The 15,577-nt window shown below is 45.8% G+C and overlaps 1 protein-coding gene across 1 annotated transcript in view; it reads left to right on the plus strand.

Moving 5' to 3' along the window:
• Positions 1-2,731: 2,731 nt before the first annotated feature.
• col5a2a (collagen, type V, alpha 2a) overlaps positions 2,732-15,577 on the plus strand; it is a 60,481-nt gene continuing 47,635 nt past the window's right edge. The window contains exon 1 of the mRNA XM_064309718.1: positions 2,732-2,988. Coding sequence (XP_064165788.1) covers positions 2,898-2,988 — 91 coding nt within the window. The 5' untranslated portion in view covers positions 2,732-2,897. The remainder of the gene's footprint in view (positions 2,989-15,577) is intronic.

Here is a 15,577-nt window from a genome sequence, read left to right on the forward strand (position 1 = left end):
CAATTAGGCACAGTCCCAATCAGGCACAGTCCCAATCAAGCCCAGCCTAACCAGGCCCAGCCCCAATCAGGCACAGTCCCAATCAAGCCCAGTCCCAATCAGGCATAGTCCCAATCAGGCCCAGTCCCAATTAGGCACAGTCCCAATCAGAGCCCAGTCCCGATCAGGCACAGTCCCAATCAGAGCCCAGTCCCAATTAGCCATAGTCCCAATCAGGCCCAGTCCCAATCAGAGCCCAGTCCCAATCAGGCACAGTCCCAATCAGAGCCCAGTCCCAATGAGGCACAGTCCCAATCAGAGCCCAGTCCCAATAAAGCCCAGTCCCAATCAGGATCAGTCCCAATCAGAGCCCAGCCCAACCAGGTCCAGTCCCAATCAGGCCCAGTCCCAATCAGGCCCTGTCCCAATCAGAGCCCAGTCCCAGTCAGGCCCAGCCCCAATCAGGCCCAGTACCAACCAGGCCCAGACCCAATCAGGCCCAGTCCCAATCAGAGCCCAGTCCCAATCAAGCTCAGTCCCAATCAGGTCCAGTCCCAATGAGGCACAGTCCCAATCAGAGCCCAGCTCAACCAGGTCTAGTCCCAGTCCCAATCAAGCCCAGACCCAATCAGGCCCTGTCCCAATCAGAGCCCAGTCCCAATAAGGCCCAGTCCCAATCAGGCCCAGTCCCAATCAGGCCCTGTCCCAATCAGAGCCCAGTCCCAGTCAGGCCCAGCCCCAAACAGGCCCAGTCCCAACCAGGCCCAGACCCAATCAGGCCCAGTCCCCATCAAGCCCAGACCCAGTCAGGCCCAGCCCCAAACAGGCCCAGTCCCAATCAGGCCCAGTCCCAATCAGGCCCAGTCCCAATCAGAGCTCAGCCCAACCAGGTCCAGTCCCAGTCCCAATCAAGCCCAGACCCAACCAGGCCCAGCCCCAATCAGACCCAGTACCAATCAGAGCCCTCTGGACTCACATGTTACTTACACTTTAATGGCGGATTTCCGGGGACTCAGGGAACAGGGGCTGGAGGGGTACAAAAAAGTGAAATAGGCTTTTGACATCACCCAATATGTGACGTTGCTGAGAGACGGAGACGCAAACTTACTCAAATAGCTCTATGACAAGAGAGGAAGAGTCGAGTCACCACCTGACCCAGGCACACTCAAACTGTACATTCCCAGGGGGTGTGCCGTTGGCTGTTGGACGACTACAAAACACTGGTTCAGTAAGGTACGATACTCATTTAATACAGCTATTTCTAGCCAAGAAATTTTAATTGTGGGTTCATGCAGTGTCATAAAGTTACAGCATGAATAAGGCTGCGTATTTGTCAGAGAAAATATTGGCCTGTGGAGCAGTCACGGCAAAGCTGTTGAAAATCACAGAAAACTGAAAAATCACGGATTAAGGGATTTAAAAACATTAATTTATTAAATTAATCAATATCTCATGCTCAGCAGTGGGAAATGATTGATATAACATATGCAAGTGCATTTACAGTTACTGTATTAACAGTAGCCAACAAGTGCTTGAAGTTTCAGAAAGATTTGTGGCAGGCGCTGCTTGTAGCAAACACAAGTAAAATGCATTTAGCCAATTCAGTCCAAAACAGAAATAATGGTCGTGTTTTCATAGTTACTATTACATGTAACATATACCCCTTGCTTTCCAAAAGAATGACAGGAACTTCTTACATTACTGACCAGAACAGAATTTTTAGAAGTTTCCTCGATTTACAATGATTTAGAATTAACAAGAGAGTAGAGAGAGAGCGCAAAAGGTCCGCACAAGAGTCCTCACAAAAAAAGCTGTTTTGACAATGGGACTGCCCTATGCCCTCATGAGCTTGACGGGAACACGCTTTTGAGTCCACGAATCCAGAGAATGGGATTCAGCCTGTGGCAACTAGGGCCTAACACTTGATGAGCTCCTTAGCTTCTTAAATTCAAATCCAACATTCCTGCAACCCTACTCTGAAGATATGGGCCATTTGACAAAAACGAGAATTTTTTTGTTTGTTTGTAAAGAACCGAATGGGCCATTTAGCTCCACAGTGCCCCTTGTGGCATGAAGTTGTCATTACTGCAGGAGCCCCACATTGCTGTTCTTCTGAAGTTCGTCCGGTGGTGAGTCTCCTTTCAGGAACTGCTCAGTCATCCACATAATAAATCTTCCAGCCTTAGACAAAAGCATTAAAAACCATGCTTTGTGTGTCTATGTAGTTCGTTGTCTGTTTAACAGTCAATGAGTTAACCATTTTCCTAAAATCTTAAAATAAAAGCAGTAAAATATTAAAGTAAACCATTTCTTCATTGTGAAGAATTATTATCATGGACTCTCATAAAATATATCCACCTATATTACCTGTCCCTCCTGGACAAAGTAAAATGGGTTATGTTTTTTATCCATTCTATTCCTAGTCTTAATTTTCTCAGATAAAATACCCTTCTGTCACCATTAAGACAGCCGCCCTCCAAACAGTAAAAAAAAGTCACTTTAAGCATCTTGCTCTTGCAAATTCCTCAGAAAACTTTAACTTCAGCGATGTCGATGCCCTTTGTGCTGTTTCTGGGTCCCTTCATTGTGCCGTGGTGGCAGCAGTGCGCGCACAAGTTTGATCGGAAGGCAGCGGTTTATTACAAGGCATGCAGTCCCACAGAGCCACAGCTGTGTGTGAGTGGACGAGAGGGGAGGGGGGGGGGGAGGGTGGGGGGGGGTTAAGAGCTGCCAGCATTCTTCTTATTCGGAGCTGTGACTCTGAGAGAGCCTGTGAGCGAGCGTGGGCTGGGTCTGCTGCTGGGTCTGTGAACGGGGAGGGAGAGCGCTCGGTCTGCAGGGCGCACAGATAACCTGGGAGATTCACCCGCTGCTTTTCCCTCTCTCCCACAAGGGGAACTCATGTCTGGCTTATAGACATGAAGACCTTTGTGCATTCCAGGACTTTTCTGTTTCTCGCCCTTTCTGCGGCTCAGGTCCTGTTTGTCCGGTGCCAGGACGGAAACAGTGGTGAGTGAACGCGCCTTGTGTCGGTTTTTGACGCGCTTTGTGTAGGTTTTTGACGCGCTCTTTGTAGGTCTTTGCTGACTGCGTTGTGCGTGTTGGCAGTTTTCGGGGAGAGCTGCTGTGATGGTTAGTGTAGAACAAGAGCTCAGCGCGCTGGCTGGTGTTACACAGACGTGTAGTTCCGCTGTGCTCTGAGTGAATGTTACATGATGTTTTAGCTGTGCTCCAGGTACATGATGTTTTAGCTGTGCTCCAGGAACATGATGTTTCAGCTGTGCTCCAGGAACATGATGTTTTAGCTGTGCTCCAGATACATGATGTTTTAGCTGTGCTCTGAGTGAATGTTACATCATGTTTTAGCTGTGCTCCAGGAACGTGATGTTTTAGCTGTGCTCCAGGAACATAATGTTTTAGCTGTGCTCCAAGTACATGATGTTTTAGCTGTGCTCGAGGAACATGATGTTTTAGCTGTGCTCCAGGAACACAATGTTTTAGCTGTGCTCCAGGAACATGATGTTTTAACTGTGCTCCAAGTACATGATGTTTTAGCTGTGCTCCAGGAACATGATGTTTTATCTGTGCTCCAGGTACATGATGTTTTAACTGTGCTCCAGGTACATGATGTTTTACATACTGACTCAGTAGGCTTTGTTTAGCATGACTCGTTTCCCATTGCCACACAGGTAAAAGCGGAGAGAGAACATCATAAAGTTGTGTTAGCTGTTTTGCGTGTTCATTGTTGGTTGAGTACGGTGCGGCCAGTTGTACAGCGTAATGAGCAGATAAGTTTGGGCATGTTCTTTCCTCTTTGGGCTTGTTGGCTTGTTTGTTAAGTTGTAGTTTGCACGGACAGATTGGCAGTGGAAGATGAACGCTCTCGGTCCGGGTGACGCTTGGCGGACTTCAGTCGGACTCTGGGTGTTGGTCTGGCTGTTGGCGGGGGGGGGGGGGGGGGTGTGCACTTCTGTTGTTGTAACCCTTTGTATTGCTATCGCTAGGGGGGGAGGGGGGACTGTAAAATCCTGCTCGCATACTTGCTCTACTCCTTTCACCTTGTTTGGTTCATTAAATGCTACCCACATTAATCAACCCCCTGCACCCCCCCCCCCCCCCCCCACACACCCCACCTCGCAACCCCCCTGCCCACTCTCACATCTGCTTCAGGACCAACCCTAGTGGATTTTTGAAAGAAGGCAGCTCAGATCATAGTTTAATGCAGGACAGATGTGGGAGGGCTGGGATGTGCATCTCACTGAAATGGTGACTGGGTTTATTCTACAAATGTAGGAAACGACCGTGTATCACCGTAACTCAGCATTAGTATTCCTTATTAAAACTACATCTTAACCACATATGATGCTAAAGTTCCCTTAGTAACGACACTCACTCACACACACACACACACACACACACACACACATACACATATACACACAGATGATGGACAGTTAAAGCTTTCGTATCAAATAAGGCTGTGTTAGCAAGCCCTTTGGCACACTATTAGATAATTCACATTTTAATTGAAGGGAAGCATAGCTGAAAAATAATAACTGGCTGTGTCTTAAATACTGTGTGCCATTTGAGTGCTGCCCTGTTCTCAGTGGTTCATAATTTATGTATTATCTAGTATTTCCTTTTGGGGGAGTGAAGACTTTTAAAATGAGCCCCCTGGTGGCCGTGGCCGGTCCAACATACAGGGAACATGAAAGTAATTCCCAGAACACAGGCTGAAGTGGACAGAGATCTTCGCCCATGGATAACCAATTAAAAATGCCACAGCCCGTGAAATCACTGCTCATTTGGCTGCACCATTTGCACTTGTTAGAAAAGAGTGGTTTCAGCTATTCAAACGATGTACATTATCTGTCTGATTTAGGAAAGAGTGGTTTCAGCTATTCAAACAATGTATATTATCTGTCTGATTTAGAAAGCCAAACGAATGCGAAGGCTTGTTGCACGGCTCAGCAGCGCTGGGTGGGACCTGACAGAAAGCAGACCCCGGAGATCAGGAACGGGGGCAGGGGTGAATGAAGCTTCACCAGTCAAAGCTGAAACGGAATGGAGCCCGGGCTCCAGCGCTAACCGGCGGTTTCCGCGGTTCTCATTGTTTTGATTGCTATTACTGTCCGGCTCCTTTCGGCTGCTCGCTCCTCCACCGGCCCAGCGAGGACGGCTCGGTTTCCTTATTTGGCCATTTCTGCGGTAGAGCTGCACCCTCCGGATGTGCTGGAAACGGGATTTGGGAAGACAGGCTGTGCCAGTTCATAGGGACAGACAGATGTTCACACAGTTTTGTAGATCGTCGCAAAGCTTCACTGAATGTGGCCCCCTCATAATACGTGTGTCCACACACCAGTCGCAGCTCGATGTGAAGTTTGAGCTTGTGCGAGACTCCCTTCATGAAAATTTGATGTTATAGTTTTAACATTACTGCAGAGATGTGGGCACAGTTTGCAAGCACACATGTATTTAGGTGAAGCTGAGGGGGACGTGTAGCGCATAGCAGCGTAGGAAAGCAGTGAAGCCGAGGGGGCCGTGTAGCGCATAGCAGCGGAGGAAAGCAGTGAAGCCGAGGGGGCCGTGTAGCGCATAGCAGCGCTAGAAAGCAGTGAAGCTGAGGGGCCGTGTAGCGCATAGCAGTGTTGGAAAGCAGCTGGTTCACACGTTTCGCCTCTGCCCCCGTGTTTTAAAAGCCACCCAATTATCCCTATAAAGGCCGTGAACCCCTCAAAGGGCAGAACATCTGGCTGAGGTTTGATTGTGTGTCACGTCGTATCGTCCCAAACCAAACGCAAAAGACCTTCGCCTCGAACGGCTTGGGCTATTTCAGTACGTAGTACTTTATGGTTTACTCAAATGAAGGGTTCTGAAGTTTCTCGTACAATAAGCTCGGGTTTGGTGGAGAGGCAAAACAAGCTGCTGATTGGGCCACGAGGCAGCCAGCAGAAATTCCTGACACACCCGGTGATCCAGAGTATAAATAAATTCCTACAATGATAGCGGTCCTCTCCTGCTGGGCTGCATAAAGAGCATTTTTCACCTAAAAGCATGATGGCGCCAGTGTCCGCCCGCGTGCTCGGAAACGTTACACTGCCGTCAGCAGAACATGCCTTCTGCGTTGCAAGCTGTTGCTCAACTGCCATTTTTATGTGGAAAATGGTGGCTGGAAATTAAACGTGGTGAAATTTTCTAGAACAAGGGTAATTGCAAGCAGCGTGTAAAGAGGTTGCAAAACAAGCAAAGAAATCCATGTAAACTGAAGAAATGCCAGCTGTGGTGTTTACTGAAGCTGACTAGATTACTGCAGAAGTGGAAGCTGGGCGACTCTTCAAACATAAATCTTTTGATGAGTGGAAACACGTTTGAAGTTTGAAACCATAACGTTAAGAGAATGGTAAAATTCATATCACGTGTGCACACATTCACATTCGACTGCCTGAAAATAACCTCAAAACATTTCATGGCCAGAAGGAAAGAAAGAAGCCTTGCTTTAATTTTGAAGCTATAAAAAGCATACACAGATAATGCATACACAAAAGACAGCCAGCAACATTTTTGTAGTTGAACTAAAATATAGCTTTGGCCATTCCATATTTTCATATTTAGCAAGATGCTGATGAATAATGAATATAAGCAAGTTAAGGCACATGGAACGTGTGAGGTGGTTATGAACCACATGCAAATGATGCAAGAGCATTCCCCCTTCCAGGCCTGCCCCTTCCCGACCTACTCGCTCATAAAATGCACTCCAGACGTCTTCAGAAAGGAGCAAAGAATGCATGACGTCACCTCAGCACAGACGCCACACTCCGTGAGACAGGAACTTAAAACTTTTAGCTGTACGTCCATCACCAGTTAGTTATGCGGGTTTTTCCCCCCCATATTTCTACCCTAACAGTGAGAGTGCTATACATAAATGCAGCATTAAGTAACACACACAAGTTATTTTTTTAACGCAAGAGTCAGGTCAGGGGTCAGTGCCAAGCAAGCTTCATGTCACCTAGAGAGATTTATTCTTCACTGAAAATGTTGACGTCAGCTTTTCCCCGAGCAACAAGAAATGACCACAATTCATAATGTGATTTTGGTTGTTGTGGCAGTGTCTATCAAAACACAACAAAGTATTGATTCAAGGTCCAGTCACAGATGAAGACCATGAGGCACTCTGTGCATTGAAGCCATTACATGGTTCTGCGCTCCCCGCTTATGGAAATAGCGGACCGCACGTGGTCCAGAAACACCTTTCTGAGCCCCGGGACTCCGACCCAATATTTCACTGTCACCCGGCCTGGGCCTCTGGGGCTGAACGTGGACTTCTCCCAGACACAGATGATTTAACTGATAGATTTTTGATTCCGCACACGCATGTCCTGCCTCTCCATGGGAACGGCTTTTACAGTCAGCCGTGGCAGCCAGCGAAATGTGGAAGGTGATAATTTCCAGATGTTTAAAACTGTTTGTTTTGGCTGCGTTTGCGAAATATTAAAGCTCATCACGGCTGCGAGCAGCGGGGGAGGAGGCCGCGGCGCGGGTGTCAGAGCGCGGCCGGGGCCGAAGGACGGGGAGGCGCGGGCCAGTGAGCTCAGAGGCTCCTTTACTCTCCGTTCGCTTCAGTGTGCCAGCAGCAGCCCTTCTGAAACGTGCGCTTAAACACCCGTGGCCTGTGGTGACAGACCTGTCAGTCTCTTCCTGGCGAATTTGTTCTGCTATTAGAACATTCCGGCAGGTCAGGGGGCGGAAGGGGGGGCCTGCGGGGCGAGGGCAGGAAAGGTGGACCCAGCCTGGCTGCAGTGGCAGTGTCACCCCGAGCAGGTTTCTGAGTTCCGGCTGTTTGCACAGCTGCTTTTGCTTGTCTGAAGATTACGGAGGCGTGGCTTCTGTACGGAGGAGGACTTGGGCTGGCTGGCAGCGACCTGGTCTCCCAGACCTGCGAGCGTGTCCCAGCATTCCCTCCTGCGGCCTCATGGCCCAGGACATATGGCGGCGTGCGATGCATGATGTCATACGACATTAAAAAGCATTTACAGGCTTAGTGTAAGCACACGGGCCTGGTTAGGAAAACCCAAACTATCATTTTCACACAGAGAGCGTTCCAGCAATTCATTAATCAGTCAGACTTAGCAAAAGTAGAAAAAGAAAAAAGTTCATATTTACACCAGAAAAATAGATTTGAAAAAAATTCATGACTTGGAACCCTAGCAGGAGAAATATCTGGATTTAATAAACACAGAACTGACTCGCAATTCAAGACAGGTGTCAGATTTTTTCTGCTTAAACCCAACAAGGATAGTTCATCAAACTGTGTTTGTGACCACGATAAAATTTAAAAAATAAAAAGTAATAAATAAATGCAGAAATAAAAAGCTAATTATTTATTATTTTTGTGAAAATTAAGGACAAATGTTGACTGAATCCAAGACAAGAACATATTGGTCATGCCTCATGATCAACCATAGACCTTCACGTGCAGCCAAAATAGTGGCATAGCTGACCAACATGCTAAATGTTTCTGACACCCATTTCTGAATGATCTAACACTATCACATGCATCGTAACAACCTTCTTAATTAGCACATTCATTTCAGTTCCTTTCCTCATACCTTTGCTCAGTGCATTTACTCTCGTTATTGTGATAATGTGCTCAGATTAGCCTTAGAACCCAGCACAGAGGATGCTCCTGTTTGGGGCTCCGGCAGAGGCAGGGCTGGGTCTCTGTGCAGCGTAAGGTCTGTGCGGAAAGTTCCATCATATGCAGTACAGGCCTGTGAGCTCAGCTATGCCCACCCTGCTGTATCTCAGAGATTATTATGCTACATTTACATTACTATCACTTATCCAGAGCAATGTACAGTAGTGCAGAACCTCCAGGTGCTCCTGTTTCCTCCCACAGTTATACTCCCGCCATTGCTCTTGACCGAGGCACTTGCTTCAGAGCTGGAGTTGGTCCCCGGGCGCTGCACTGTGGCTGCCCACTGCTCCTAAGTAGCTAGTATGGGTCAAATGCAGTATGGCACAAATTACCCCCCGGGGCTCAATAATGTGCATATCATATCGTATCAGTATGACACTCAGGAATGGAGCAGTTTCACCAAGAAGGCACAGAGGCCTATTTATAATCGCTAGGTTTAAGGTCACTCTAATATAGAACAATTATGTCCATAATGCCTTTATGCCGATTATTTGTGGGTTTGTGGAAGATCTCTGCTTGGAAAAGTCTAAAAATATGCAAAATGCTGTGAAATATTAAAGGACTGTAAATGTTTCAGTCGCTTCTCTCATGGATAATCGAGTGAAGATGGTGATGATGTCATGTGACTATACAGCTTGCTAGCTGTGGTAGGAGCCATTCCATCTGGGGTTCATTAAACTAATGTGCCTCACCAAAAAGAAAAAAAGTATCACATTAGCTTCAGCAAACTTTGTGTCTTCAGCATCGACAGGATTCCTTGAACAGTTGTGACACGTGACTTTGTAATGTCCTGTACTGCATGTGGTCTGGGTCATGTGATTGTGTTTGGAATTATAGTTTGTTTTCACTCAACACAGCCGGTATAGCTGATACTGTTCTGCTTAGCGCAACGAAGCATGGAACAGTTGGTTGCATCCAGGAAGGCTAAAGAAAATGAAGGTATTTCTTGGTCAGCGATGGAGAGAAGTGTTCAGAGATCCTTGCTTACATTTGTCACTCAAAGTTAAGAGCACAGACCAATGCATCCGGACCACTGTTTCTTTAATGTCTCTGATGAATGATCAATGACCATTTGATCATTTAGGACTGCCCATATTTCAGATTTGGCCCAGGGTTACCATGTGATTTGACCCTTGCTACGTAGATCTATAACCACTATTGATTAAATATTGGTTTTGTTTCTATTGGTGGAATTTTCTGTTACCTGAAAATGTGCTATTACTCAGCCAGTACTCTGTTACTGGTTTTTTCTAGAAACAAATGGTCTTAGTTTTCAGCAGACACGGATTAGGAAGCTGATCCCTGGTGCTGATGTAAGCAGAATCTGACGTGAAATTAAATGATCTACTACAGCATTAATGTGCTTCACCATGAGGCACTATGGGTAATGGAATAATCTCAGAACTACAGCATTAATGTGCTTCACTATGAGGCACTGTGGGTAATGGAATAATCTCAGAACTACGGCATTAATGTGCTTCACCATGAGGCACTGTGGGTAATGGAATAATCTCAGAACTACAGCATTAATGTGCTTCACTATGAGGCACTGTGGGTAATGGAATAATCTCAGAACTACGGCATTAATGTGCTTCACCATGAGGCACTGTGGGTAATGGAATAATCTCAGAACTACAGCACTAATGTGCTTCACTATGAGGCACTGTGGGTAATGGAACAATCTCAGAACTAAGGCATTAATGTGCTTCACCATGAGGCACTGTGGGTAATGGCTCCAGCAGATTTTCCCACAGCACGTGGAGCTCCTCTCTCAGACAGAAAGGGAGCCATCCAGCCAGACTAGTCGGATGTGGAAAGATTGCATGTTGCAGTGAGTCATGAAGGCCGGCACAATTTGATAATTGTACATTGTGGAGAGGTTTCCAGGACCTGCGCAAGCTGTTAAACTGAGGCAATTTCACTTGCAAGAGGAAAGAAACCATTTGAATAGTAGGCTTCAGCTCTGTACAAATTTTCATGTGAAGTACCAATCATAAGGTACAATCTGTGGCATATACTTGTGTGTGTAAGTGTGTGCGTGTGTATGTGTGCGTGTGCATGCATGTGTGTGCATTGTATAGAAGATAATTTATGCTCATTAACACATTTGCTAATATCCCCTTGGACTCTTCCACAGTACAGTACCTTCTGATATAAAACAGAACCATAGTTTGGCTTGTTCTGCAACATTTACTGCAAAAAATAAAAGAATAAGCTTCCATAGAGAAGGCTGTGACTAAGGCTATAATAACGACAATGATGGTTTGCATTTGAAGACTCCAGATTCAGACAATGATGTGTTCCCTAGTCAAGAAGCTTCCTCATCTAATTGCAATGTCCATAGCTGTCTAAACAACAGTTTCACTGGGATATCTTCCATCCAGGGTCTTTCAGACAGAACACAGTACCAGTCTAAGAGGGAAACTGTTTTTCTCTGCTGTAACTGTTGCTGCTGTTAAGTTAGCGTTCTCTGTTTTGGCCAGACTGTGTTTCCGAGCTCTGTGTTAGGCCAGACTGTGTTTCAGAGCTCTGTGTTAGGCCAGACTGTGTTTCAAAGCTCTGTGTTAGGCCAGACTGTGTTTCAGAGCACTTAGAGCTCTGCATTAGGCCAGACTGTGTTTCAGAGCACTTAGAGCTCTGTGTTATGCCAGACCGTGTTTCAGAGCACTTAGAGCTCTGCGTTAGGCCAGACTGTCTTTCAGAGCTCTGTGTTAGGCCAGACCGTGTTTCAGAGCACTTAGAGCTCTGCGTTAGGCCAGACCCTGTTTCAGAGCTCTGTGTTAGGCCAGACTGTGTTTCAGAGCTCTGTGTTATGCCAGACCGTGTTTCAGAGTACTTAGAGCTCTGTGTTAGGCCAGACTGTGTTTCAGAGCACTTAGAGCTCTGTGTTATGCCAGACCGTGTTTCAGAGCACTTAGAGCTCTGTGTTAGGCCAGACTGTGTTTCAGAGCACTTAGAGCTCTGCGTTAGGCCAGACTGTGTTTCAGAGCACTTAGAGCTGTGTGTTAGGCCAGACTGTGTTTCAGAGCACTTAGAGCTCTGCGTTAGGCCAGACTGTGTTTCAGATTACCTGGAGGTCTGTGTTAGGTCAGACCGTGTTTCAGAGCACTTAGAGCTCTGTGTTAGGCCAGACTGTGTTTCAGAGCACTTAGAGCTCTGTGTTAGGCCAGACTGTGTTTCAGAGCACTTAGAGCTCTGCGTTATGCCAGACTGTGTTTCAGAGCACTTAGAGCTGGATTTCCTCTGCCTTATCTGACTGAAGATATGATGATGCAAACAGTCGGTTCCTGCCTGCTTGTCGGGAGTCCCCAGTCACTAGTTTTTTGGCGAGGGGGTTGTTTTTTTGGAGCCCAGCCCAGAAGAGACTTCACAGAGCAGGCTCCGCTCGTTAGAGCTCACTATCTGAGCTCCAGGAAGCCCGGTCTCTGGGGCGCGTCTACTGCACAACTGGATTTTTCTGCGAAAGATTAAACAACCTTTCAGCCCGATGACGAGTGGCACAAAACAGAAACTGTTATTCTGTCCTGTGAGGTTTTAATGTTTTTAGCAGATCCACTGTGACGTGTAACACCACAAGCCACCTAAACAGCAACTTTGAATCTGGAAATAAGGGAAATTAATTAAAATATACAGTAAAATATAAAATTAAAATATACCCACTTTATCATGTTTACCCCGGCAGGGTGGTGCACTGACAGCCATTTTCCAACTTTATGCCCTGTTGTGACTCTGATCACATGACAGCTGGGTGGCTTAAATGCTGCTTACAGCTGTCTCTGTTTGCATTATATATTTCTTTGGCAGGAATCCTAGCACCTTATTCAGACATGGAGCTAGGATTCCTCTGAAAATGGCAGTATACAGCAAGCCCAGGAGAACTCCTCTGTTTAAACTAATGTCATCAGCGCTGTGCAGTCTGTTAAAAGCTTTTGCTCATGTTGCACGCGTCAGAGAGACACAATCAGGCTGGGCTCCAGGCTTGCGGTGGCCCCAGGTCAAACTGGGGATCGGTGGGGGGGGGGGGGGGTGAGAGTGATTGCAGACCCATGGGGGAGGGGACAGCTGCTAACCATCATGGATGCAACACGTGGATTTAAATTTTTTTTTTTAATTCTGCACCCCCCCCGCCCCAAACCCTTCCCTCACACACTGAGGGCACCCTAGTGGACCAACCATGTTGCTTATGCCTAAAACTGGCCCTGGAGAGACCATTATGCCTGTCGCTCTGTATCTGACTCCAGTTCAATCCAGACACATTTGGGGTCCATGTGGCGGAAAGGCCAAAAATCTGTAAATCTGTAATCTGTAAATCTGTAAACCTTGATTCTCTGTAAACAGGAAACAATTTTATTATTATTTTTTTTATTTTAAATAAAGGAACTGTATTTTTCCTGTATCTGAAATGAGGCATCACTGTTCCAAAGTTGAGTTCAGTGTACAGATATGCTGTAAACCGAGCAAGGCCTTTGGGTTCAGTATGAAAGACAAGGTGACCAATGGGGCAAGGGCTTTGGGTTCAGTATGAGAAACAAGGTGACCAATGGGGCAAGGGCTTTGGGTTCAGTATGAAAGACAAGGTGACCAATGGGGCAAGGGCTTTGGGTTCAGTATGAAAGACAAGGTGACCAATGGGGCAAGGGCTTTGGGTTCAGTATGAAAAACAAGGTGACCAATGGGGCAAGGGCTTTGGGTTCAGTATGAAAGACAAGGTGACCAATGGGGAAGCAATCGGCCTTCACAGTGTAACAGTACACTGCTGCCCCCCATGAGGGACTGTATAATTCCTCTGTAATGTGGGACTGACCACACTGCATTTGTGACTCAGGCCAATAAGGCTAATCACACTCTTTACTGTGGGCATTATGGGTAAATACTGCAACACTGAAAGCATATGTAGCCTCTAACAGACACTGAGATAAATAATATATACAGTACTTGTGTCTTTTCAAAGTCATTGGCTTTTGTTTTAGCGCCTAATTTTATCAAAAAGAAAAACTAAACCAGTGCAAACTAGCACAGCCTGTAATCTGCCATGCTGTACACACATCAGCACCCTGCAATGTACTGGACCATTAACAGTGCTGTAGCAGCGATTACCACCATCATATCATTATCAAGCAAAAACACAGCTATGTTCTTTTCCCTGGCAAATAGAGCCGCGCGCGCACACTATCAAAGATGAACAGAATACTAGAACTCCACGAGGTTCTGTCCTGAAGGACACGTAGCCCTGCCTTGGGGTGGAAAGAGAAGACTGAAACGAACGTGTAATGGACAGAGCAGGCGGTGGACCACAGCGAAAGGGTGAGTCATGGTTTGGGAAGTGTAGTAAAAACACATCCCAGGACTGTGGAATGGTTTTCCAGTGGTGACTCAAGGGGGGGGGGGGGGGTATTTATGACACGGGAAACCCAGGTTACCTTGGGATGATAAATTGTGCATGCTATACTGTAAGGCAATTTCCCAGCAAGGCTAGCCGCTACAAGCTGAACCATGCTCCCTGGAGTACAATCCCCCAGGAAGAGACAATGGCATCTGAATTACTGCACCACTGTCTGAACAGAATCTAGTGGGGAATACATACACCATGACCCCAAGAGGCAGCCCAGAATGCATATATCAGACACCAGTAACCCAAGAGGCAGGTCGGAATGTTTGCTTTAACTTACTTTACATCCAGGATATATTTCTAGAACTCGCAAAAGCAAAAGAGAAGGGAGTGGGAGTCTGTCATGTTTATGTTGTTGTAAATTATTTATTTTTTCTTTTTCATCTGTCATGAATCAGAAAACTGCTCGGTTCATTGAATAAGTGATGGAGAAGGTGATGTCAAATTCTGGGAGGAAAACTTTCTCTCCACGATGCGTGTCTTAAACTGACTTCCTTGAAGTTCAAGTCAGGTGGATATAAATTATTCAGATGTTATCAAATGCTACGTTTATTTATTTATTTTTTGGAAAATCGTTAAAAAGGACATATACTGCTTTATATATATAATGCTTGCAAACGTATTCAGAATGAAGGCACAAAGTCATTAAGTGTTTAATCCCTGTTAGGTTCATTATGAATCTTCAGGGTGTAGTATAGTGGCTGTTTCCGCTATAGTACAGAGAGGAGGATCATGTAAAATGATGTAAAATATTTTCCCAATAATTGAACATTGAGCAAATCTGGCTCTTTGTTTCAGCCACACACTGTAAGCTGCATCCGATAGAATAATAGCCCGATCTGTGCTGCTCTTCCTTACTATTTAAACAACAAAATGGCCTTGGGCTGTCATCTCAGAGAGAAAACTGGAGAGGGTGAGAGAGAACACTTTAATTTATTTTTGAGCTGGATCTGAGCCCCCCTCCTCTGCAAATGCATTACACAGCTGAGGATTAGCATCTGTCATTGGCATGAGCTCTGCTCGGGAGCTACGTAAGTACACTGCATCCCAAATAATACAGTCCAATCAGATGATATATCAGTGAGTGCAGTGTGAATCACAGAGCTTTCTATCTTTTTTTGAATAAATGTTAAATTCTGTGCATTTTTTGTTGAACATTATAACTAACAAAAAACGAATGATTCCCAACAAGGCTTTTGCTCATCATTCTTTGCATAATGTACTGGATATTGTACATATGATCCAGTTGTTTTAATGCACATCTCAGGACAGTTATTTATGATCTAATACTGAAGGTGCTAATGATATGATATGAATGAGACAAGATAAATAATGACCTGTGCAGGTGTCCCTCCAATTCCCTATGTTATCGGCTTCAATTTTGAACTCGCCAAACTTTATTTATTTATTTATATATATATATATATATATATCTATTAGATCAGCATCTATAACCACATTATTTACAGACAACCTTCCATTATCCACACCCTCTTCCCCACATCTACATCCAG

This window comes from Anguilla rostrata, chromosome 15, assembly GCF_018555375.3.
Source record: "Anguilla rostrata isolate EN2019 chromosome 15, ASM1855537v3, whole genome shotgun sequence".
Classification (NCBI taxonomy): domain Eukaryota; kingdom Metazoa; phylum Chordata; class Actinopteri; order Anguilliformes; family Anguillidae; genus Anguilla; species Anguilla rostrata.